The sequence below is a fragment of the Prinia subflava genome, chromosome 1, assembly GCF_021018805.1.
Source record: "Prinia subflava isolate CZ2003 ecotype Zambia chromosome 1, Cam_Psub_1.2, whole genome shotgun sequence".
Taxonomy (NCBI): Eukaryota; Metazoa; Chordata; class Aves; order Passeriformes; family Cisticolidae; genus Prinia; species Prinia subflava.
The window spans coordinates 21,501,089-21,526,028 of record NC_086247.1 but is presented as its reverse complement, the minus strand read 5'-3'; the positions used below and the strand labels follow the sequence as shown (position 1 = coordinate 21,526,028).

Below are 24,940 nucleotides of genomic sequence, written 5' to 3'. Positions count from 1 at the left end.
TCCAGTCCATAATATTTTAAGTTCTGCAGAAAACTCAGTTATAGCCCAGTGCTATTCTGTGTTTTCTTAAAAAAACCTGTTAGTATGTTTAGAGTAATTTTTCCGTAGTGAAAAAAGGCAGTATCTGTGACAGATTACATTACTGCACACACCTGCATTTGCTCTGAACCTGCTAGCCTGATAAATTGATAAGCTGGTCATATGTTGTTTTAAAAAGGCAAAGAACATAGTTCCTAATAAAAGAATGCTACATATTTCTTCTGAAAGGTTAAAAAGCATTTCTCAGGGCTCTTAAATTACCATATTCTGATACCAGGGGAAAATAAAACCTGGGCTTAGAGTCGTGTTTGTACTTAGAGGGCTTTCCGGACAGGAAGGCAATCTTGATGCAATTCAGTAAGCCACAATACCAGTGGGGCATTACAGGTGAAAAAATTGCAGCTGTACCCCTCACCACAATGTATTACAACTGTACAGTGGAATATTTCCTGTACAGAAATAGGGCTTGGTTAACTTTGTTTCCCAAGAGTAGATCACATTAAAATGTTATAAAATCATGATTTCCTGCATTTGAATACTTGTGGTTTCTCAACTGGTTCCAATATTACAAAAGGTTTTTTATAGCTTCTATTAGTTGAAGATGTATAGAAGCTTTCTTCCAAAGTCAGCTAAAACGAAGTTATGTATTTTTAAAGAACAACTTTTCTCAGAAGACAAGAGATTTCTTTCACATCTCTTTATTACAACTCTATTTGATGTTTATTTTATAAACTGCAGGACAGATGTAAATTTAAATAAAATGAAATAAATATACTAATAGGATTATTAGTATATATGTTAAATGAATATGAAAGAGCCATGGTATATGTTATTACTCAGATAGCCAAATAGTAGTTATTTTCATGAGTCAGCCAAAGACCTCACTGCAGATAAAGAAAAACATTAAATTAAGCAGATATTCCATATTAAACTTTAGAGTGAGTATTTGTAATTTAAATGTCCTAGCTTTAGGACCAAATTTATATTAAAAAAATTGAAAGAGAAGTATAAGAATTCTGGGAAGAAATTAAATGACATGATTTTGAAAAACATATCCAGTTGGGGTGTCTGATTATTCCAGAGTGTTGAAAATGAGAGTGTACCATAGTGGAATAAATTTTACTGCCTGAAATATACAGGTATATAACACTTCAAACTTCTGTCAAAGGACAGAAAACTGTGATGAAAATACAAAGGATACTGAGGGGAGTGGGATGGCACATACTTTGTACAACTAAATGATTTTAATCCTAGCACTACTGCTAATCCTAAAACTACTTACACAAGGCTGTATTTTTACTCACTGTAAGCCATCCTTTTTTTTTTTTTTTGGTGGTTTGGTGTTTTTTTCCTTTGTGAAATGGGGATATTGGTGGTCTGTAGCTGTGCCAGGAGAGTCTGTTTTCTGCACAGATACGATACTATCTTAGCTCAGAGGAAGGTTAAAAAGTGTTATCTAACAGGCAAGTGGTTTGTAGCATGATTCCACACTGTCAGTCACACCAGATACACAGGAATGGGAATGTTGAAGTATGTTAAATACTCCTACCTTTGCTCAAAATGTAGCTGTTCCACTGGTCAGATTGAATTGTGTTTCTTGTGTGAACAGGCACATTACAAAGTTCTATACTATTTAATATTATTTTTCTTTTGGGCATATTTTCTGCATATTATATTTTTTCAGCAGAGTTCTTTTCCTAGCTTTATATAAATAATACTTCAAAATCAAATTTAAAAGTAATGTCCCTGGTAGTTATTGCCAAGACTTTTTTCCTTATAAAAATCTGGACAAAACTTTTTATTTCCTGCTACTGCAACTTCTGTTCACCTAATGAGAGAATTGTGTTTTTAAGACAGTTGGCCCTTAACCAGTAAAATATCTTAATAAAAGCATAACTTTATTACAGAGCACTCAGTTTATTCGTGCTCGGGAAGCTGCAGTCGGAATCGCAGTGTGGGTCAGTGTGTGACTCGGAGTGCTGCTTTGTGCTCTGCCTCATCCACTGAGGTGGCCCTGCCTGGAGCAGATAAAACACACACACATTTCCTGTCTTCTGTGTGCGTTCTTTTTGTGCAGTAGTTGTTTCTGGACCAAGAATAGTTTAATTTCCAAGAGGAAGCGCCCACGATCTGAGGGACTGAGATTATGAATAAATCTTCTGTAAAAGCTTCTTTTATAGCAAATACATCAATTAAAAGGAAGCATCACTGAAAGAAACATTAGGCACATCCTGTAATCCAGCTGTTAATATCTTTCTTTCTCAACTCAACTCAACTTAACAAGACGTATTTTGCAGCCTAAGAAAGCTACGTGTAGATAGTTTTAATGTTCATTTGATTGTACTGAGCTTTAAAATCATATCTTTCAGTATTTAAGTAATAAGGCATAATACTTTTATACAGCCTTCATTCAACAACAGTGGGCTGATGGCTGTAGCTTTTTCCTACAGACAAAAAATATGTTTATGAATAAGATGGGATTGGTTAAAAAATGGAGATATTTTAATTATTTTTCTCCTAGTTGGAAATTAGTACATGTCTGAGACCTGTTAGCATTTGGACAAGATGTGTATTGAATAACAGGTATGATCATTTATGGTAACATGGCAGGTTGTGGCAGTCCATTGATGTTGGCTCTGCCCAGCTGTAGAAATGAGTCTGTAGACACATAAGTGGTGTGCACCCAGCACTTTTCAAGTCCAAATTAGCCCAGTAGTCTAAAGCTGGGTGGATAACATCAGCTCACAGGAAAATATAGAAGATGTTGTGATATTGAAATTCTTTAAAAAGCACTTATGGGTCAACACTCATCTCTCTATCAAGTCTTAATATTACACATAACCACAAGTGGGAATAAGGAATATCTGTAAAACACAAGGCTGAAATAATTAACACAGCATTAACAGACTGTGTAGCATTTCTTGACCACCCCTAGTTTCCAAGCAGGAATTAGGTTATTCTGGAACTGATAATGTATGACACAATATATGATGAATAAGAAAAAACAATCACGTTGTAGTGCTTTATTGGGAGTACTTCATGTTGGTTACTAACATTAAACTGTCTTGCTGATAGGTTAACAAGCGTGAAGGAAATTACTTGAAGGATGCAGGGTTTTTAAGAGGATTTTCAGGTCTCTTATTGTTTGTAATTTTAATTTTTTTGAGAGAGATGTGTATATTGGAGGTTTCAGCTCTGCTCAAATCAGAGGGTTTTTTATATGTATTAGTGTAATATACATGAAAATTTTTGTCTTAAAGTAAGGTAAAACAAGATTCAGAGAAAAAAGGAATCTCCTATCTTCTAATTCAAAAGATTTTTGCTCCAAGGCAACTATTTCTGAAGAGTTGTTTGTGTCATGTACTTTGCCAATACACCAATTTCCCTCTTCCAAACACTGCTGTGCCATTTTCAGATCCGCAGTGTCTGTAGTTCACAGCAGTAAAGAGAAAAAGGAGCAGCCTTCCATTTCCCTGCTTTGAGTTTAGGCTGTTTCACACAGCTTTCATTTCTGCTCCTAATCTCTGTTGTTAAACAGAGATGCTGCTGAAAAATAAAGCATTTGACTGTGGTTTTGCTCCCTATTGCCATAATCATCCTTCTAAATAAGTGTGTTTGCCACAGTGTGTGGCTTTCTAGCAAAACAGTGCTTGGAGATCCTTGGTTAAATCTGAGCTCATGGTTAAATAACACTTTTATGCACACTTAAGTGACAGGTGAATACAATCATTGGAATTAAAACTGTCTTTGAGAGCTATGGAAGAAGACAGAAAGCTGCAGGGAAGTGTCTGCTGGAGAACCAAGCTAGTTGTTCAGCAAAAAAATTAAATATGCTTTTTTTGTGTTTGCTTTTATAGAGGCAGCCCTAGTGGTCACACTTTCTAAGAGGTATCAATTATATGAATTATAGCTTAGGTTTTATTCAAATATTGTAAAGTAAAAGCACCATACTTAATTCAACATATGGGGAATTTTTTTTTTGCAGCTATTTCACTTATTCCCACTGCTAATGACTCAGTTCTGGCATTATAACCCTTTTCCAGGCTTTCACAACTATTATTTTTGGCAGCTGATATTGCCCAGAGCTACCATCTTTCCTTAAACTTATCCAGCTCAGGCATTAGTAATAAACCCCCTAGAAAAAATAAAGCTAGATATGTAGAAATCAAAGTTTCTAGGTCAACTAAGTCTTTTGCAAGCTTCAAACTAGAAAGCTTACAGTTTGTGTAGTTCCAAATCATGAGCTGTATTTTGTATAGGCAATCTCATAATGTGTGACCTTGATTTCTGATCTCTAGTGTGCAAATGACACTGAAACATACTATCTCTTGCTCTGGTAGACTTCTGGTAGACATATTACAACATAGTTAGAAAAAACTGTAAACAAAATGAAGAGGAATGCTGTTTTCTACTTGCTGACTAATGTGCATTAACTGTTGAGTGATGTTTTTTTCTGGCTACTCATTCTGCTGAGTTCAGCAATCATTCCTGTGCCTTTCCAGATTTTCCATAGGTCACTTTAGCAGTTGCCATGCAGTTCACAGAATCACAGAATGGCTGAGGCTGGAAGGGTCCACTCTGGATCCTCTGGTCCAACCTCCCCATTCAGGAAGGGCCATCCCAGAGCACAGGGCACAGGATTGCATCCGGGGGGTTCTTGAGTATCTCTGGGGGGCTCCACAATCTCTGTGAGTCACCCACACAATAAAGAAGTTCTTCCTCATACTCACATGAAACTTCCACTGTTAGTTTATATCACAGACCGCAGCCTGAAGGCAAGTTATGAAGTTATTACTTCTTTGTGGCATAAATATTTTCATCATTTTACTTTGCCATCTTTTCCTCAAGAGTAATTTCAATAGGTCTACCACCAAGTGCCTGGAAATAATGAAGTACCTTTTTTTTTTTTTTTCTTTTTTTGAACATTGTAGGGGAAATCCCGTTTAGGTGCTTTTTCAAGTTCGGCTCTGCCCTTATTTTGAATCTTTATTTTCCATCTCTCTGTATTATTCTCCTCTATCCTTGTTGATAGTTTTATGTTTTTGTATTGTAGTGCCACTTAAAAAAATTATCTGACTGTACTCTTGAACTTGTTCTTCCAGCTCATTAAGCTTAATGGGAATAGAATTCATCACCTTGCTTACCCTCCTTTAAAACACCCATTACTTTCTATTCTAATCCAATTTTGTGAGATTCTCATTAAGGAAAGAGTTTTGTTTCTAGATGTAATCTAAGAGAAATAAATATGCTACATGTGATAGTTTTGTGAGACTTTTGTTGCACATGTTACTCAATAACATCGATAAGAAAAGATCATTCAGATTTTGATAGACATTAGGAAGCACAGTACCAAACCAAGTATTCAGATAGATTTAATCAGGTTCCTAAAAGAATGTCAAGGTATTTCAGGGACTGAGATTTAAAAGTATGCAGAAATAAATAGTGCTGTATGTAAAGTATCTATGCAACCATGAAAGTCCTTTTATAATGATGTAATTGCAAGGCTTCATACTATAGGAAATATGCCAAGTATTGCAATATTTAACTAAATTCAAATGTTTTATCACCAGCGGAGATTGTGAAGGTTTAAAAAAAGAAGTATGTGAATGTGAATAGCTCCACAGTGTAGAGTGAAAGACTATAGATGATAGAAGGTGCTCTCTATGTGTTCCTAGTTAACATAGGGGAGTTCTTTGGATGTATCCAATTTATCCATAGTTGGAGGGTAGCACCACTGCTGTGGTAGTGTAGCAGTCTTGGGTGTTTGTCCGCATTAAACATTCAAATAATTTAACACTGAGAAGTTCTGAAAAAAATCTAGAAGTCTAGTGGCACTGAGAGCAAAAAGAATTGCTTTAGTGTGACTTTGAAATATGGCCAGAAATTTAATGTGGTATTTCTTATTGCTGTTTTTATGCACAGCACTATTGTACAGTTAGCAACAGAACCAAGAAAGATGTTTTCTGGCAATCAAGCCCAACCTTCTCCCATTGGGGCAATGCTTGTTATTTTCTCCATCTAATTAACAAATCAAACTTTTAGAAGCAGCTCCCGTGAGCACCAAGGCTGTCCTTGCATGTCCCCATCTTTTTCTAGCCTTACACTTTATTCATAGGGAACCTCATTTTTGACACCAAATTTCTATAGACCTTTCTATTAATGTTTCTCTCGTAAGGTGTCTGGATGGAACAATTATGTTCCTGTTGTTTAATTTCATTTAGTCTTCAACTCTCCACAGCAGGAGTTAATACAGTTTTCAGATGAAGCATTGGAAATGTGACATATTCCAGATGAGTCCCCACTGATGTCTTATACAAATCAATTAATATTTGTCCCTCCCTTTTGAAAATATTTCACCTGATGTCTATCAAGACGGTATTTGCTTTTTCCAGGCTTCATCATACTGCCTCACACTTTTCCAGCTGACATTTACGGATCTTCACCCTTTCCAATCGAATATGCAGCTTATAAACAAATGTGTTGTTATCTTTACTCATATGACATGTGGGGTTTGATGTTAAATCAGTCCCCTTTTCTCACACTTTAATCTTCAAAATTAAATCAGCTCTATTGATTGACACTGCTGTGGTACTCTGTGTTAAATACATTACTGGCATCAGGGATTTACTGACACTTATCAGATTTTTTTTCCTTTGTCCTACATCTTGAACTAAAAAAAAATTAGTGACTGTGGTGGTTTTTTTCAGTCTTCACATATCATTGTGGCTTGACATATGTAGTTAAAATCAGGCTCTTTGGTTCCACATGTTAATTCCTCCAGAATTCTTTGGTGATTATTTATGTTCCTTTGCCCTCCCTAGCTTGAACCATTGAGCTCCCTGAGTTTTCCTTCTTAACCTTCATTCCTGTTAATTAATCAGCTTACTGTCATCTCCATCTGCATTATAATCTTTACTGAATAGCAAGGAAGAATGCTTACAAAACTTTTTTCTAAATTTGCTTGCTTCCTACTTTTTTCCTGGTTGTTTATGTATATATGTCTATATATAGGGATAAAACAGGTAATAACATATACATATGCATTTTTTTCTTACTATTTGCTTTATGTGAGCTTGACTTTAAGTAGTTCTTGAACATGTAAAACTGCCATACCTGTGGATTTCTGTATCTTAATTCTAAAATCTTCACAGGTGACTGAGTTTGCATTTGCTGCAAATCCATATTCTCATTCACTTTCTTGCTATTACAAAAAAAAAAAAAAAAGCACCTAGGATGCAACCCTTTAAGATCTATACTTTTATCAAAATTTTTCTGTTACCTATATAAATGTCTGTAATAACTTTCTCTGCAGTTCAGTTGTACAAGGGGATTATTTACAGACTTAAATTTAGGGATATAATTAAACAGAAGCCACTATGTATTTATTTGCCTTTATTTGTCTAAATAGTCCTTGAAAGAAAAGATCATATGCTTACAAATGCTTCATTATTTCACCCAGAATGTTTAGCAATGTGTTGGCCCACCACAAAATGTTGTGTTGTCTATTATAATTTTTTTCTCCACATCATTGATTATTTTAATAAACCTATATTCTGTTGTGTAATAAAACTAAAACAATTAGTTCAAAAAAATGAATGATGACTAGAGTGTCTCTGATACCATGATGTGTAGACATCTGATGGATTTTTTTGGCTGCATAATACAAATAATGTTTATATTAATTGTCTTTGTTATTCATGGTTTCTTGTGGAACAAGCAGCTATTTATACAGAGGAAGAGAAAGCTGGAGGTGTTAATCTGCGATGATGTTCTAAAAACATTTTCATTTAAGTCAAGACAGCACAAGATCTGAGTAACGGTTACAGTTAAGATTGTCTATATGACCATTTACTTTATTTAGTTTAATTAGTTTTACACTTTTAGCGTTTCAATTAAAATGCATTCTATTTCCAGTCAAGCATAAAGTAATGATGCCTTCTCCCTCTTATCAGATTCCTTGCAGCTTGGAGTACTGGGACGAGCTTCAGAAGTCGTTTGTTGCGTTCCGGGAGTTCAGCCTGTCGGAAAGCCGAGTGTGTGAGCTGCAGCTGCCCAGCGTCAGCCCGGGGAGCGACCAGAAGGAGCTCACAGCCTCCGACCTGTGGAGGATTGTCCTCAACAGCAGCCAGAGCGGGGCCGATGACCAAAGGTAACCTTGGATTTTGGAGGAGGAGAGGAAAGGACATCCAATGCTACACTCCTGAGAAACCTGTTCCAAGAGACTTAGAATTTGAGATACTTTTTTTACATGTGATAAGAGTAGTTCGTCCTGCACGAGCTTCAGCCTTAGCTCACCTTCACACAAAGGCATGGAGTGTGCATGAAAAGAGGTTATAGGCAGCCTGGCAGCACCATAACCAGCCATTTTCTGAATACAAGGTTTACTGCAAAGTGCAGACAGACAGGTCCTGAGACCACTTAGCTGCATGAGGCAGTAAAACTGGCTAATTAACAGAAGAAGGCTTAGGTGCAATCCATTCTGTGATGTAGTAGTAAACATTCTTCTTCCATGGACTACCTAAACATCACCTTTAGTCTCTTCTCAATGCAAGTCAATGACTATTTTAAAGATATTGAACAAAATGTTACTATTTCAATAGTATTGCATTATTATTCACACAGATTGCTTGCTATGCTAACAGGAAAAAAATAATTAGTGTTTTTAAACACTGGGGGTCCATTTTTCATTACATTTACAGCTAGAAACACTGTGCAGGGACAGATAGTCTGTTTGCATTCATTCCATTTTGGTTAATATGTAGAGTAAAAGAAATGAGTACAAGTTCTGTCCAGAAACAGCAGTGGAATTGCTTTCAAAGACATGCTTAACATTTTATATTTAGAGCAGAAAACCCAAAATTACTCTCTTGGATCATTAGTATTTGCTGATTCTTGCTGCTTGTTTATGAACCCAGGCTTCAATGAGTATGTAGCATCCATGTATGTGTTGAATGAAGCTACAGAATTCAGAGAAATCAGGGAATATGAGCATAGCTAACAAAATCAATGAAAAAAATTGAACATCTGGTTTTCATTAATAGTATCAGGTTGGAAATGATTTCTTGATGTTAATTGTGAAAGAATGCATTTTCATCATCGAGAAGTTAAGTGTTTTAGACAAGGTTAATGCCTCTGAATGTGGGACCCTGGCAGAATTGCCTTCCTGGTCAGCTTAACACCACAGAAATGTGAACTCGGTGGGAACTGGAAATGATGTAGTGAAATTTAGTAGATTTTTTCATCAAGGCATTTAGCACTGCAGTCATGTTTATTGTTTTCTGCTCGAATAGGTTTTATCACTATATGCAATGTTTCATTCAGGGAGCTCTGATAAGCTAATGAGCTGTAATTGTTCAGAAACAACAGGAATTAAACTGAAGCATTTGCAGGTCATTGCACAAGGATAGCAGGAGAGGAATGAAGGCAGTAAAAAACATTTACCTCACTACTGAAGCATTTGAAGGTAAATAAACAGAAGAGAAAGAGGGAAGTCAAAGGAAAGTTCCTTGAACTGCCACCTACCTGTCCAGAAGCTGCAGAGTCACGAGTCTGGATACTTTTGTTAGCCTGGGGAATTCATAATAGCTTTATACCTACATGAACTAACAGTAGACTGGAAATTTAAAGATTTGTATAGGTCAGGGTGAACTCCAGAAGCCAGAAACCTGTGGAAACCAAGGAAACCCTCTGATTTCAATCAGAGGAGAGAAAAAATTATACTCCCTGCCTCAGAAGTGTTTTTAGTTTGGAGGCACCGGTTTGCTCTCATGAAACCACACCTGGAGTACTGTGTCCAGTTCTTGGGGCTCCAAACTTAAGAAGGATGTGAACCTGCTGGAGTGAGTCCAGCCAAGAGCCACAGGGATGATCAGAGGGCTGGAGCATCTCTCCTGTAAAGACACATTGAGAGACTTGGAATTTTTCAGTCTGAGGAAAAGGCAGCTCTGAGGAGACTTTAGAGCAGCCTTTCAGAACCTAAAGAAAGCTGCAGAGAGACTTTTTGCAAGGACATGTAGTGATAAGGGGGATAGATTTAAACTGAAAGAAGGCAGGTTTAGATTGGATATTGGGCAGGAATTCTTCACTGTGAGGGCGGTGAGGCACTGGAATAGGTTGTCCAGAGAAGCTGTGGATGCCTCATCCCTGGAACTGTTCTAGGCCAAGCTGGGTGGGACTTTGACTATCCTGGTCTAGCATAAATTGTCACTGCCCTTGGCAGGGGTGTTGGAACTATGCTTTTTAAGGTTCCTTCCAACCCAAACCAATCTGTGGTTCTATGATAAAAATTCAAACTGATCTAACTTCAAACAAAGCTGCACTGAAAGCTTTCTTAAGGATGGCTGCAGGAAGGGCTGGAGTAGAAGTAGTCCTGACTGGAGTGATCTGGAGACTAGTCTGGAGTGATCCTTCTCAGAAAAACTTAATGGGTCAAAACAGGAGGTGCTGTTCCTCAGATATGAGGCTTTGACCTGCAGTGTTGGAGGCACAGTGGCTTTTTCTTGGAGACAGAGCAAACATGCCAGCGACATGTCACTGACCTGGAGGTTTTGAGACAGTGCCCAAGAACTGAATGTATATGGTTACAGCTGCAGGACAAATTGGAGGTGATGGTTAAGCCCTAAGGGATCATGTTGTGTTAAAGGGAAGCCTTGTGTAGCAGGTGGTGACACAAAGTGGACCTGCAGAGAGGATGAACCTTTCTAGATGTCTGGTGGCTTCTAGGAAATCCACGTTGGCAGTAACTTTGCTGGAACTGTGGCTTCATCAAACACACTGCTGCTGGTATGGATAATTTCTTCTCACCAAACACTCTTAAATAGATTCTAGATTCTACTTAAACAAAAAATGCCAAACTTGCTTGGTTTTGAGAGAGAGACAGTGCCCATGATGTGGCAAATGTCAAAGTCTTGTTCCTAAACAACCATTTAACATGGAATTTTGCAGACTTGTGGGAAGAGCCTCAAGGCTTAATGCCAGTGCTGAGTGTTAAACCAGGGAATTCTAACACTGGGGGATCTGTGAGAGTAAGAAACAAAGGCTCTATAAAAATTGAACCTCAGTTTTCCTTTACAGTCATGAGGAATTGACATTAATTACACGCTGCAACTGTATGATTGATTAGCAATTATAATACAATATTAATTGTAAAGTATAAAACTGCTTGGTGTTGTTGAAGTTTATCTTCTCAATTTAATGTTGCATTTTGGGTCAGACTAACCACTGCCATATGCATGCAGCTGCTGCTCAATGATAATATTTTCTTCCTTAAAATTCTGCAGGGATTTTTTTTTGTAACCTCTGTGATATGCTAATTATTAATAGCAGAGAGCTGATCCGTTGCGGTTTAGTACTTTATTACTGGTTCCTAGCATTGGTTATAAGGTATGAAATTCAGCTGTCTCATGTGACAGGAAAACAACAAGGTTTGTGAGAAGATGTGGATTCAGCTGATACGATGAGCAGTAGCAGGCAGGGTGAAATAGAGCAACCAGTAGTGAATATGGGAATATGCAAAGACATCATAATTCAAATCCTGTGGTATGCAAGCTCTTCTGAGATTGATCAGGAACTAAGTGGAAGTATAAAAATCAAGGAGCTATCTGGTGAAGGGCATAATATATACAATTGTTTAATTTTGAGAATTTTTTATCCTATTCATTATTTCTATGTATGTGTAAGGTTTGTATGAATATTTATGAAAGTTTATTCAATGAATGAACAAATTGGAAGTACTAAGTGAAATAATTTAGCATCTCTTTGGGGATGTACTACAGTGTTTATGAAAGAATTCAAATATGGCATAAATGATTGTTTATGGAAGGCCTTAAAACAGGGGATTACAAGGAAATTATCACAGAATAAATTATTTTTATAGGTTGTATTTGCCTGTTGCAAGACTAACAAATCATAATTGGAATTACTGTTTAAGCTCTGTTTGGTTGGTGAGACACTAAAGCCCCTTCCTGGTTTGGTTGGGAATGATTTATAATTTTTTTGTTTAAATGGGTTACATTACAAGATGTTTTATATATTTGTGCATCTTCTGTGTAATTTAAACAGTATTTTTATAATTAATGACACACTAATGTAAAATAGTAATTGAAAGTGCCTTAAGATACAAACCATGAAACGAGTACAAAAACTTTTAAATAAGCCTTAAATTGCTACTTTTTAAAAACTCAAGTGAGGAATCATGATCATGTTTCTTGCTAATTGTTTCAGCTTTAATTCAAAGTAAATGATGTACTGTATTTTGACCTCTAACAATTTGGGTTCAGACCAGCATTTGAGCCATAAATTAAATGAGTTAAGTGGTCTCTTTCTTCTTCCCAGTGGATATTTTCCCATGTTGTAGTTTCATCACAAATAGCAGTATTGGTTTAAATATTACTCTCTTAAAATAACAAGAATAATGCAGGTCACTGCTAAGTCATTGTTCTCAGTTGCCATATGTTTAACTTGAGCTACTTTCCATTATGTGAAATGTCATAATTTATATGACTTCAAATGTAGGTATTTTCCATTTTAAATATTCTGATATTTAAACTGTTCCCAGCAGTTTAAAAAATGGGGAAAAAAAAAGGAAAAAATCTGGTAATAAAATCAGGTCAGTTTTATTTTCAATTTCCTCTGATTTTGCCACATTCATCCTTTAGCTTGATGTGCCAAACCCAAAGCAGTAGAAATTGATTCTTCCTCTTCTTTCGCAGGTGAAAAATTGTGGACAGTCCACACTTTGTTTTGTAGCTCCAAGGCAGCCAAGAAATGTGGGAGTGTTTTTATATTGTATTCACTTGATGAACAAATTCTGATTTCACAGTCACATTTTCTTCTGATATTAATGCTCCTACTGTCGTTCATCAAGACTTAATTGAACTTTTCCTTATTTTCAGTCAACACTGCTTTATTTGCTGTGGGCACAGCATGTGATAAAAGGCTGTGTTTTTTTGGTTTTGTGCTCTCTGCAAAGTCAAAGAGAAAGTGGCAGTGCTACAGGTGTGATGGAAGTCTACTTAGGCAAAAAGTTTAAATGAGATTCAATTTAAAATCAAAGGGTCATGGTAGTGGCTACAGCTCCTCTTTAAAAACTGTTCATTTATATTATGACTTTTTATTACAGTTGGATTTTTTAAAGAAAATACTGCAATAATTTGATTGCTGCTTTTAGTATATTTTGTACTGTAGCTGGTTTATACTGTTACTATCTTCTTATTTTCATAATGACATGGGGGCTATAATTCTGAATATGGTTTCTGATTGAGTAAAAATCAAATGGACACTCTCACGCATAAAACAATTACACTTCAGAAAAAGTCTGGGCAGATGGGAAAACAGTGATGAAAGATTCTTGTTGCATTTCTTTCCACATGGTTCCTAGAAGGGTATTTTCTCTCTGGAGAGACTGTACCTTCTAAACCATGGATGCACTGTCCTGCTCCTCTCAGTCCTCCACTGCCAGCACTTGTCCCTCCCTTGCAGGGGAGGGGATGCAAGGCCAGTTCTGTCCCATGGGGCAACATTGAACCACCCTCATTTGCTGTTTCTCTCTGGACTCTGAATTTTGCAGGGTTTCAGTGTTGGGCCTTTTTGTTTCTAAGGTGACTCCATCAGGAAACAAAAAGCAGCTTTGAATCTTTTGTTCCCACCATTTTAAATCTCTGAGTATTACCTCTGTATGGTCTGTTGCTTGTGGGGCAGAAAAAAGGAGAAAAATATGGCTAAATACTTTACATTATCTCCCTGGTGTGAAGCTCCTGCCACATTTCCTTCTGCATCAAGCATGTCCTGTTGCTCTCTCATCATGGTGTTTATGAGTGAGAAATTACAAAAGTTCCACCATTGTAAAATGATCAATGAATAAAAAGCAGATATCTAAAATTTGTCCAAATAGAAATTGGAAGCGTTTTTTTTGGTTTTTGTTCTATGAAAATACGCATCTTCAGAATATAGCAAAAGAAATAAAAATGCTTAGTCACTGATAGATGAGTCAAGAAATAGGTTTCTGAGAAAAATGATATATTTTCAGAATCAACTTCAAATATCAGAAATAAATGGTCTTCCTCTTTACTGCGATCAGTGTTACAGCTGTTCATGAAATTAAGTCTTAATTCAGACTATCAAAGTGCAATTAGTTTTTTTTAACGTTTTGCTTTGTTTGCACTCATCTACCCCAACAGAAAACTATCTTCATTTCATATGTTCCTTAATTTCAGTTTCTAATCAAAATGCAATGAGCAAAAAACCTTAAAATATTAATAGTTACTTTGAGAGAACTAACCAGTTTTGCCAGATTCAAAAGTACTTCCTTGTCTAAATCAGCATATGAATTTTTATCCGTCTGGATTTGCTACGTTCCTTTGTTCTAGCAATCTAAGAAATGTCCATGGCAAAGCATCCTATTTCTCTGTTATCCAGTCCCATTGAGATTTTATCATGTGAACACGAAGAATAATCCTATTTCCAAAGGTGCCAGTTCTCAAAAGGCCTACAACACTGTTTTTGGAATGTAAACAAACAATTTAAACCAGTAAAGAAGCAGGGAAAGCAGCTAAAATTCTGATTAAGTTATTTATCTTTCATACTTTACTGACCTGTTCTTAATATCGTCATGATTCTTTGATAATTAGCTAATCTTAGTTGGGTTTTACTGCTACATAAATATTCTATGTCCACAAGTCTTAGGTTGGATTTAAGCTCTATAAATAAATACTATACTAGATAGCTACTGCAACACTAAATAATACTGATAAATTTACCTATCCATGGAATACCATGGATTTGCAGCTGAACATCCTGAGTACCTACTATACCTGTGCATAATTTTGAAGTAAAACACATTGCATGATGAAAAATCTGGTCCTAAAAGCGTAAGGTATGTTGCTTGGAAAGCCATTGTTCAAATCTGAATTTATGTCTGAATTTAAAGTATCTTTAAAATGTTAATGAAAGTGGATTTATGGTGCTTTATAAAAACTAATGACTTTCTGACAAAAATGTTAAGTTGACCATAGTCCATCTTTCATTTTTATTTTAAAAATAAAGACAGAATTTGACTGAGGATGTGGTTGTAATTCTCTTGAATCAAGTCTAAACTTTTAAACTAAAACTCTTGAGAGCCAGACTTCAAAGGGAGTGAGAATAAGGAACATTAAGTATAGTTTTGGCTAAATTAGAAAGTTTATTTGCACTTCTGTGGTGTCTTAGCAGCTTACAGGACTGTGGTGTAGTGTTAGTTTCTCTCAAGAGACTGAAAGATAATAGTTTTAAATTCATGGTGTTAGGAGAACAGCTATGAAAAAAAAATCAGGGGGTAGCACTTTAAATGTATAGTTAATATGTTGTAATAGATGCTAATAAAGGGCTCTAGACTGAGCATATAATACTTGGAGATTGTGTTTGAATTATGATTTTAGAGTGAGAAGGGCAAAGGAAATCAAGCTTACAAAGAGTAGGGGTTCATATACATAGAAGTAGTTTGATGGTTGCAGATTGATTTCCTGAAAATCAAGTGCAAAAAAACAAATCATTCTCTTGGCCGGGTGAACTTCCATCTCATTCTTATGGCTTTAATAATGATAATGTATTCTGGTTTGCTATTTCAACTATGAAAGATACCTGGCATATTTCGGTTTTATATTCTGCAAATAGGCTTTGGGTTGTGGTTCAAATATTTGTAAATTGAATGTGTAGTTTGATAAAAGCATGGATGGATTGCAGTCTGTTACGGTCTGCTTTGGAGAAGTACAGACACTGGCATGAGCAGTTAAAATCATGATGTTGTCTGTGTAAGAAAATCAGCATGGAACATCGTCAATTCCTACTGTAAAGCTGCAAAATCCTGGAAGTGCTGAAGTACTACTTTGTTATCTTCCTTCTGCAGCTCCGAAAGTGAATCTGGCTCCCAAAGCGCGTGTGATCAGCTGGTGACCCCCACAGCATTAGCAGCTTGTACCCGGGTTGACTCCTGTTTCACTCCTTGGTTCGTGCCATCGCTGAGTGTGCTGATCCAGTTTACCTGTTTGGAAGTCCACCTATGCCATCACCTTGATCAGCTTGGCACAGGTATGCACTGCTTTAGGTGGAATAATAAAAACGTAGAGCTCACAGACGCTGCTTAGCCACTCTCCTGCTGTGTGTAGTCCCCACTTCCTCATTCAAAGAGTCGTTCTTGAAACAAGCCATCACCAGCAGCCGCCGGTGGCACAGGCTCAGGGTGACACTGATGCCCTGTGTCCCCCGAGCCCGCCCGCAGGGCTGGCAGTGGGGCCGGGAGCGCAGCCCCTTCCTGCCCCCGCGGGGGAACCGTAGGGGCCGCCTGCTTTCCACAGCCTGATTAGGGACAGCAGGTGCCACTGCACTTCTGAGCCATCTTAGGGATGAATTTGATCTTGTACATTTTCCACTGTATTAACAGCACTGTTAAAATACTTGAAGATTTTGCAACCCGCTTAGTAAAAATTCCTTGGAAGAGCTCTGAGAACTGCAGATTTAAGTTATTTCAGTTATGGTCACTTCTGGAGCTACATCTGGTTTTGTTCAATGCTCTCTGTCATTGCATTAATGGCAAATACATTCCAAGAGATCTTTAGATTATTGTCTGATTTTCAAATGCCAGGAATGCTTTATGTGGAAGATGGGCAAACTTCTTGGATAATTTTGACAGGGACAGCTTTCTTTGTGTGTAGTTTTTATGTTTCTGCAAGCATTATAATATATTCGTAATCAAATCATACCAAGACTGACATTCAATAACTAGCAAATAATTTCTTCTCTGTCAGCTACCTCTATCAGTACATAATCTTCCTCACTATTACAGTCCAATTCCAGATGCTCAGTCTTTAAAATTACATATACCGGGAAAGGCAAAAATCAGATTAAAATCAAACACAGCTGTTTTATTTCCCAACAATGACTGAGTTTATGCTGTTGTTACTGTTGTTATAGCATCTAAAGGCCTTAACTTTTGGGGCTGCTTTGTGCTATACATTATACACAAAGGGAGCACAAAACTTGTTGTATCCATTACAGTTTGTAGAATAACAGGGCTTGATCCTGGGTAGGGATGAGTGTTTTGGTCCCAAATCTGTAGAGCACTAGAGCATATGCTAATTTTAAGCATGTGAGCAGTTCCAGCAACATAAATAATAACATCAATGGAAATACTCACATGCCTAATGTTACACAGGGGTGTACGTGCCTTGCAGTGTCTGCTGCCTCAGTGCTCAGCACTGTGCACGACTGGGACTTCAGCAAACGCGATAAAATCTTTTTGTGATACATTTCTCATGCTTTAGTCTCAGGATACTGCTTTGTTTCATTTCTAGTATTATGGGGTAGTATGTCACATTTCAGTGGGTTTGTGGTCTTGAGCTGTCCGTAATTGCAGCAAAGACAACTTCCCACATGGAGCCTGTTGGCCTGCACAGTCACATGTCAGCAAATACTGCATTGCTAATTTTTATTGTGTTTGTAATGTGCTATGTGTGGAATATCATACACACCTACTGTAGCAAAAAATCACACAGAAATATGGTCCCTGTTCCAAATAGGTGGCCATCTGAAGCATTGAGCACTGTGTAGATAAAGCAGTTTCACTGGCTGGTTTATCTACCATGAAAAGACTTTGGTTTGCAGATACTTTTTGTTTGCAGCTGCTATTAATTATGATACTGTTTTACATCTAACAAACAGTGTGAACAGGATTCATTTCAGATTTCAGAAATGTCAACTCTTTGATAAATTTTCTTGTTTTCATCTTACGTACAAGCAGTAAAAACACAATTTACAAAAACATAAAGAATGCAGCAATGGTGATGTTCTAGTCTTGTTTGTTCTTTTACTTTTCAGCACCACCAAAGTTTCTTCAGCCATTTTTATCTGACAAGAACGTGCCATCTGAACTAGAGTACATGATCGTTTCCTTCGAGGAGCCTCATGTATATCTTCGGCAGTGGAACGACGAGTCAGTGTTCCAGGAGATCCAGTTTTCAACTCGAGCTGACTGTAAACTTCTGGAGTGTCGAAATGTGACCATGCAGAATGTTGTGAAACCTTTCAAAATCTGGGGGCAGATTGCTGTTTCCAGCAGCCCAGCAGGAAGGCTCTTCGACTGCACGATAATGGTTGACCCTATTTTCATCAGCTTTGGCCAATACGCACTTCATTCTCTAAATACAGCAATTCAAGCTTGGCAACAGGTATGCAAACACAATAATGAGAAAAAATGTAGCTATTGTGATTAATTTAATAGCAAATTAGAATATCAGCTGCTTTCATTAAAAATATTTCAAGACATAAAAGCCCTAAAAACTTATACTGAATTTGTTTTTTCCTAATAAATATTAGTTCTGCGATAGCAGTGAAAATTAGGAAAAAAGTATGTAAAGGTAAATGTAACCAGAACAGCCTGAGTTTTAGTGAAACTACATGTATTTTTATCAGAATATTCAAAGCCCTGGTCTTGAAATGCAAATATTCCATTAATCTATGAAAAGGTGAGTGTCACATGATACATCAGCTCAGCTCTGAGCAACTGCACATATTGTTTCCAGCTACTACTTCCATCTTTATTGAAGTTCAACACTAGTTTCACATTACATTCTGTGCAAGCAGCATTAATGGCTGAAGCCAGCCCCAGTATAAGAAACTTGCTTCTGCAATGACCCCTCAAAGGCCTGTAATTCCCTTACTCCACCATAGCCTTGAAATCAAATCATTCTCTTCATCTGCCTGAAGACCTATGTGGAGCCTGGGAATTAATTACCTATCATGGCACTACAATAACAAAGCCCCCAAAAAAGGATAAAACATCTGTTTTATATCAAAAAATTCTTTTTTAAGGGCATTCCATGGTTTTCTTGTTGCAAAAGGACATTCATAAAACAAGATCTAGTGTGATTTAAATCTTCACAGCTGGCTCAAATATCAATGTGAACAAAAATCTTTGTAGCTCCAATTTCTGTTTTTTGTCATATTTTGAACAATGCTTTTAATAAAAAACAAACATAGAAAGTATAAGAGAGTCCTTGGTAGGCTGTTTAAACCCCAAATATTTCTGACTTAGTACTAGTCCCTCATCTAAGACATGTGTGGCAACTACTGCAAAATGGCCTTCAGAAAGGTCAGCTTCCTCTTAGGATAGGGAAAAAAAGATCTCTCAGACTTAGCTATACATATAAATAAAATATGGTGCATAAATATTTAAATGTTTTAAACCACATCACAGTGTGAATGACTGACTGACTACTCTGTGCCTTGAAGGAATATTTGAGTTGAAAAAATGGAATTGTATATTTGATTAAGTAGAGCCATATGTCGTATGGTATATTGCTGACAGGTACATTCTATGAATAGTTGGTACTGATTTATACATGGATTTGGCAATGTTAACATGAGCCACAGGAGGATATACTTCTGTAATTGTTGCTGTAATTTTCTCGTTTCCTCTCGTGTCAGGGGTACTTGCCACCATGTTCTGATGTGGTGGGTATCTAGCTCAGAGTATTTGAGATTAAAAACTTGCATGGCTTTGAAATTAGGGAGCAGTTAACATGCAAGTGGGTTCAAAATGGCTTATGAAATTAATTGTTGCCAAGATGTTTTTTATGTGACTCTACCTCCAGTTTGAGGGGGTTGGCATGCCCTGGATGGGAAGGGAATACATTTCCCAGTAATAAGTGTTGTTTGATGTTTGCTGTTCACACAAAAGGCAGTACAAATGCTACAGCTAGAAGCATGAATTTAATAACCGGGAAGAGTTATTTGAATTCTCCACATATTTTTTACTGGTTTAAAATCTGCAACAAGTGATGTTGGAGTCAGCAGACAGACAGATGAAGCATGAAACAATTCGGCCATGCACCTTTAGGTCAGGAGTTCAGAATTAACAGAAGCCTCTGTCAGTGTCTTTTTTTCCTAGGTATGGACTGGTTATTGTTGGATGGATTTTTGTTGTTGTTATTATTTTTTGGTTGTTTTGTTGTTGTTGTTGTTGGGTTTTTTCAATTAAGTAATGGTGAACATTTTGAAAGTAAATTAAGCCTAAAAAATACCAGGCTTTATACTTCTAAGTCACATGCTGAAAATCTGAGAGGATTAGCACTTTCTAAAAACAGTTTCCCCTTTTGACATATTTCACCGTCTAATCTGAAATCCCTGTTCAAATGCAAGCAGTAACTGACTAATGCACATCTAAATACAAAACTAGAGTAATGGGTAATAATTAAAGACCTGGGAAAGGAATTTCAATATTGTTATTAATTTCATTTTATTATTTAATAATAACATGGAGACAAGCAAGATAGAAAATGCATGTCTGCTGTGAGTATACATTGGTGGAGTGGTGGAGTGTGTGGTATTTTTTTCCCTTTATTTGGACATTTAAGCCTTCATTAATTATTTTACAACCTTTGTGCTTTGAGATATCTAGAGATAGAGGGTCAGCTGAGAAAGCAGCTCCCCAGGTATAGTACAGGTATGGTTATTTCTGGGAAAAAGCTTTTCCTTTGTGGTCTCATATTGCAACTGTTCTCCTAAACTTCTCAGAAGTTAGAAAAGCTCCTGGTTTTAACCTATTTTAGACCGCTAGAAGTTCTTTTCCTCAAGGTTTGCATGGTGCTTAACCTTTCTGTTGGCAGTTGCGTAAGTTTTCTTAATGAGCTGGGATCAGTCCAAATGGCATCTGTGATCACAGCAGTTTCCCCATTTTTCTACAATAAGCACAAAGAACAAAGGGAAAAAGATATGGAAGGTTTCTAGCTGATAATGCCAGGACATTACTATGAGAGTGAAGTTTAAAGAATCCTAAGGAAAATATTCTTTTCTCTTAGAGGGGCTCTGAGGGAGATAAATTGCTGAAGACTTCCTGCGAAAAAAAAAATGTTACTAGGTGATAGAGTGTGTGTGTGTGTCTGTGTGTAGATGAGAGGGAGAGAAACAGCTTGCACAAGTCTTCGGTAGCTTGTGAAGCACAAAGAAAATAACTTTGTTCATATAAAGAGGCCTAGACTTTTATGGTGTGGGTTTTTTCCAGATCCAGAAATGCTTTGAAATAGCTGTGAGCTAAGACACAAGCAAAAAGTCCTGAGACAGGGAAGGCCTGGTGACTAGTATTATGTGGGATGTTTTTCTCCCTCTCTGAATACAATTTACAAAATATTTGAAAGACCAGTAAAGGAGAGACACTTTCCAGGCCTCTCTGAGAGAAAAGAACAGCTGAAAAATGATCTAAAGAGGGGCAGGAAGTTGTCCCCCAGGAACTGGGCCTAATCTGTATCTGATTCAGGCTGTTAATCTTTTGCTGATTCTTTTGATTTTCTGTTTTAATTCAGAGAGGGATTTTTTTTCTAATCCACACTTAGATGTTTTCAGCTCCTGGAGTCATCATTCAGCCCTTCAGCATCATTGCCACACAAATGGTCTGGTTCTATTTGGTTTTATTGTATTTGGTTTCTCTAGACATTCTTTTATCGATCAAGATTTCTTCACTCCATCCTTTTGCTGACTGTTTTTTTCTTCTTTTCTGCTTACACTAGAAGCTTCTACTGTCAGACTTCAGCAGCAGTGTGGGATCCAGTTCCCTGTGATGGGTGCAGGGTGCTGCTGCAGATCCCCAAGGACAAAAAAGTATGGGTGTCCAGTGCATGGTTGGCACACTGAGCTAACACATCCTCAGGCTTCCTTGATTTTCCTTTAGTCATCTGTTGTTATCAAGAGTGGAGGCATCAGCAGCTTTCTCTTAAGCCTGGCAGCACAGAGCAATGCTCTGTTATGCAAATCTTGGTGTTTCTGTGGTTAAAACTTTGGAACTGTTATAAAATGGAGCCTAAAATACCTCTTTCACTGAACTTTGAGAACTGTTGTTGTTAAAAGCATTGGATTCTAGTAGCAAATCTAGCTTTCAAGACTAATGATTAATGGCAGTCATTCATCAGCACCAAAATGTGTGCAAGTGTATTATTAATTCCTGAGAGGATAACTGCTCCCTAAGCAGAATTTAGAAGTTCTATGCATGCCAAAAACTCACTGGAGTCTCTTTTCCCTCTAGGAAATGCAAAACCTTACAGACTGTGTTTACTTACTTCAAACTAAGTTAACTAGAAAGGTAAAAGGAAGGAAGTTCATCATCTTATGGCATTGTACTTTCAGTCTCTACGTAATCAGCAAGAAAATGTACTGGAGTGAAAAGAAAAAGCTTTTCTTAAATTCCCCTGGGGTTGTGTATAGGTTTGACTTTAACAACATGCTGAGCTCCATGGATAGTAAATCCTCCCTTTTAAAAAGGACATTTTGCAAAGCTGTAACAGGAAAATATATATATTTGTGGTAGACTTATGGGTATGTGGGTATGGCAGTTTGACAGTAAAAAGTCATAGATCCTCCACTAGAAAATGCCAAAATAAACTCTGCACTCTGAAGGGCCACTGTAAATGTCAGCCTTTAGCACACTCAGATCTGCTACTGAATGTGATACAGAGATACTGCTCTGTAAGAGTTTCGCTGCTTGGAAGAAGTGCAGTTCTGGTTATGCTCACCATGACCCCTGCTTCACAAAAGATACTGGATCTTATGCAGAAGAAGTAATGAGATTTGGGAAGAAGCTTTAATCTAAATATTCTCATGCTAAAATATTCCTAGGGTGAATAGTATTTGCACAAACACTCCAGGAAATCCTTCTGACATTCAGTTACAGAAAGAATTACAACCTGCCTTGATTAAGGACAAAGAGGCAACAGACACAAACTGAAACAGAGGGAGTTCCATCTGAGCATCATGGAAAACATCTTTACTGTGAGGGTGACCAGTCACTGGAACAGATTGCCCAGAGAAGCTGTGGAATCTCCTTTCTTGGAGATATTTGCAAGCTGCCTGTATGGGATCCTGTGCAGCTTGCTCCAGGTGGACCTGCTTTAGCAGGGGCGTTGGGCTAGGTGACCTCCAGAGGTCCCATCTAGCCCCAGGCGTCCTGTGATTCTGCCTGTAGATTCACCTTAAGTTCTTCTGGAGTAACCAGTAGTGATCAGACGTTCAAGGATGCTAAACTGGACATGCCTTGCACACTTCACTTCTCAGAAAAACTTCCATGTGCATCACCCAGTAATGTGCTGCAGGCAATGTACCAAACCTTTTCAAGGATAACTAAGGCTGCATAGGGGTCTGTGAGGAAATACTTCTCTCCCTCTTGTTTGATCTCTGAATTTCTGCAGGCTTCCAGGCTCATTGTTATCAAAGAGCCAAGGGATCCATATGATTAGAGGCAAGGAAGGTGGTGGCTTTGTAACATCCGTTTAAAAGGTCCACTGAGAGAGCAAGGAGGGGAAGCAGAATCCGCTCTCAAAAACCATGGAGGTTCCATAAGGTAGAGAAAACATCATGGGAAGAAAGGATGAGAAACAAGTAGGTGAGCTAGATTGTGAAGAGAGAAACCAATCAACAGAAAAATATTGTCATAACAGTGTGCTAGGAAGGACGGGTCAATGAGAGGTAACAAAAACCACAAGAAGATGAATATTTTGTATCAGAACCATTAAATTGCATAAAGACTATCCAAGTGTTGGTTTCTTTGAGTAATTGTTGCTAGATAGTTGCTTGGAAGTGGAAGGTGCCAGCCCACTTGTGACTAGGACAGAAATATATGAGCGATGATCTCCAAATCAAATTGTCAGTCGCACTTTGACCTCTCCCATACAGAGGATTATAGTTCATGCCTTCAGGGGTAGAAGACCTGTAGCTGTGGCAGTTTTTATGACTATCATATAGTCCCATTGTGTCCACAGAGTGACAAGCAGCCAGATGAAAGGCAGAAAGAGAGGGATGGAAGGATGCTGGAGAAAAAATACCATAAAATCTAAAATACTTTTAAAACCTGTGGGGTTTTTTTCTCCTATTAAATGGCATGATGCATTTTCAAACTAGCCTCATGGCGCTGTGAAAATACTCTCCTTATGTCTCCTTTCTTTTCTTCAGTTGTCTTTTCAAGTTCTGTAGTATCAGGAAAGAGGGAGTCTTCTCCTGATCCACAGCAACATTTCCAAGTAGAAGCAGAAGCTGGGGAAGAGGAACTGTAAACCTGTTGGCCTGAGAGCTCAGTTGTCAAGCACTGAGAAACCTCTTCTTGCCTCTCATTTCCCACAGAATTTAATGTTGTTGAAGTTTTTTACCCAAATTAGAAAATAGTTTTATTGTAGTTTTAAATCTTTAAGATTTGCATTTGGATATATTTTGTCAACCCAGGAACTAGATTTTGCAGAGATTACTATGAGGCCAAAGCCAAGGGAGGAAATCTTGTGTTTCTGTGTTGTAACTGGGCAGGCAGCTGCCAAATGTCCTGCCACTGACATTGACTCTTCTGCCTTTCACATCCCTTTGCTTTCAGAACCGATGCCCTGAGGCAGAGGAGTTTGTCTTCAGCCATTTCGTGATCTGTAATGACACCCAGGAGACGCTGAGGTTTGGCCAGGTGGACACTGATGAGAACATTTTGCTGGCTACTCTGCACAGTCACCAGTACAGCTGGCGCTCGCACAAGTCCCCGCAGGTATGTCAGGATCAGCCCTGCCAGGGCAGCATCTGCTGAAGCTGGTGGTGGCTTTATGCACCGACTCTTCGGTTTGCTCTGTGGTCTCAGCTATCTCTAAAAGCTCCAGGTCCTTCAGGAGTCGCACACTGGGGCTGCAACACAGAGAGAAGGTAAACAACGTGTGAGCAAAGCCAGAAGTCTTTAAAAGTTACTCAAGGGTAGAACTGGATGTGCACTTTTTGTAAAACAAAGCACTTGTGTGAAGCTTCTGAAAAAAGCTTGCCATGTTTCTATAACTGAGTGATCTGTGTTTTCTGAGATGTACATTAGAGGTTCGGAGAATTTTTTTAGCCAGTTTTTTTTTACCAGAAGGATCTGTTCACT

At 37.7% G+C, this 24,940-nt stretch overlaps 1 protein-coding gene across 6 annotated transcripts in view; it reads left to right on the top strand.

Moving 5' to 3' along the window:
* Positions 1 to 24,940, top strand: part of VPS13B (vacuolar protein sorting 13 homolog B) — a 422,459-nt gene that overhangs the window by 350,874 nt on the left and 46,645 nt on the right. For all 6 annotated transcript variants that reach the window (XM_063390273.1, XM_063390281.1, XM_063390302.1 and 3 more), the window contains exons 40-43: positions 7,992 to 8,188; positions 15,920 to 16,101; positions 17,887 to 18,236; positions 24,413 to 24,574. In XM_063390273.1, coding sequence (XP_063246343.1) covers positions 7,992 to 8,188; positions 15,920 to 16,101; positions 17,887 to 18,236; positions 24,413 to 24,574 — 891 coding nt within the window. The remainder of the gene's footprint in view (positions 1 to 7,991; positions 8,189 to 15,919; positions 16,102 to 17,886; positions 18,237 to 24,412; positions 24,575 to 24,940) is intronic.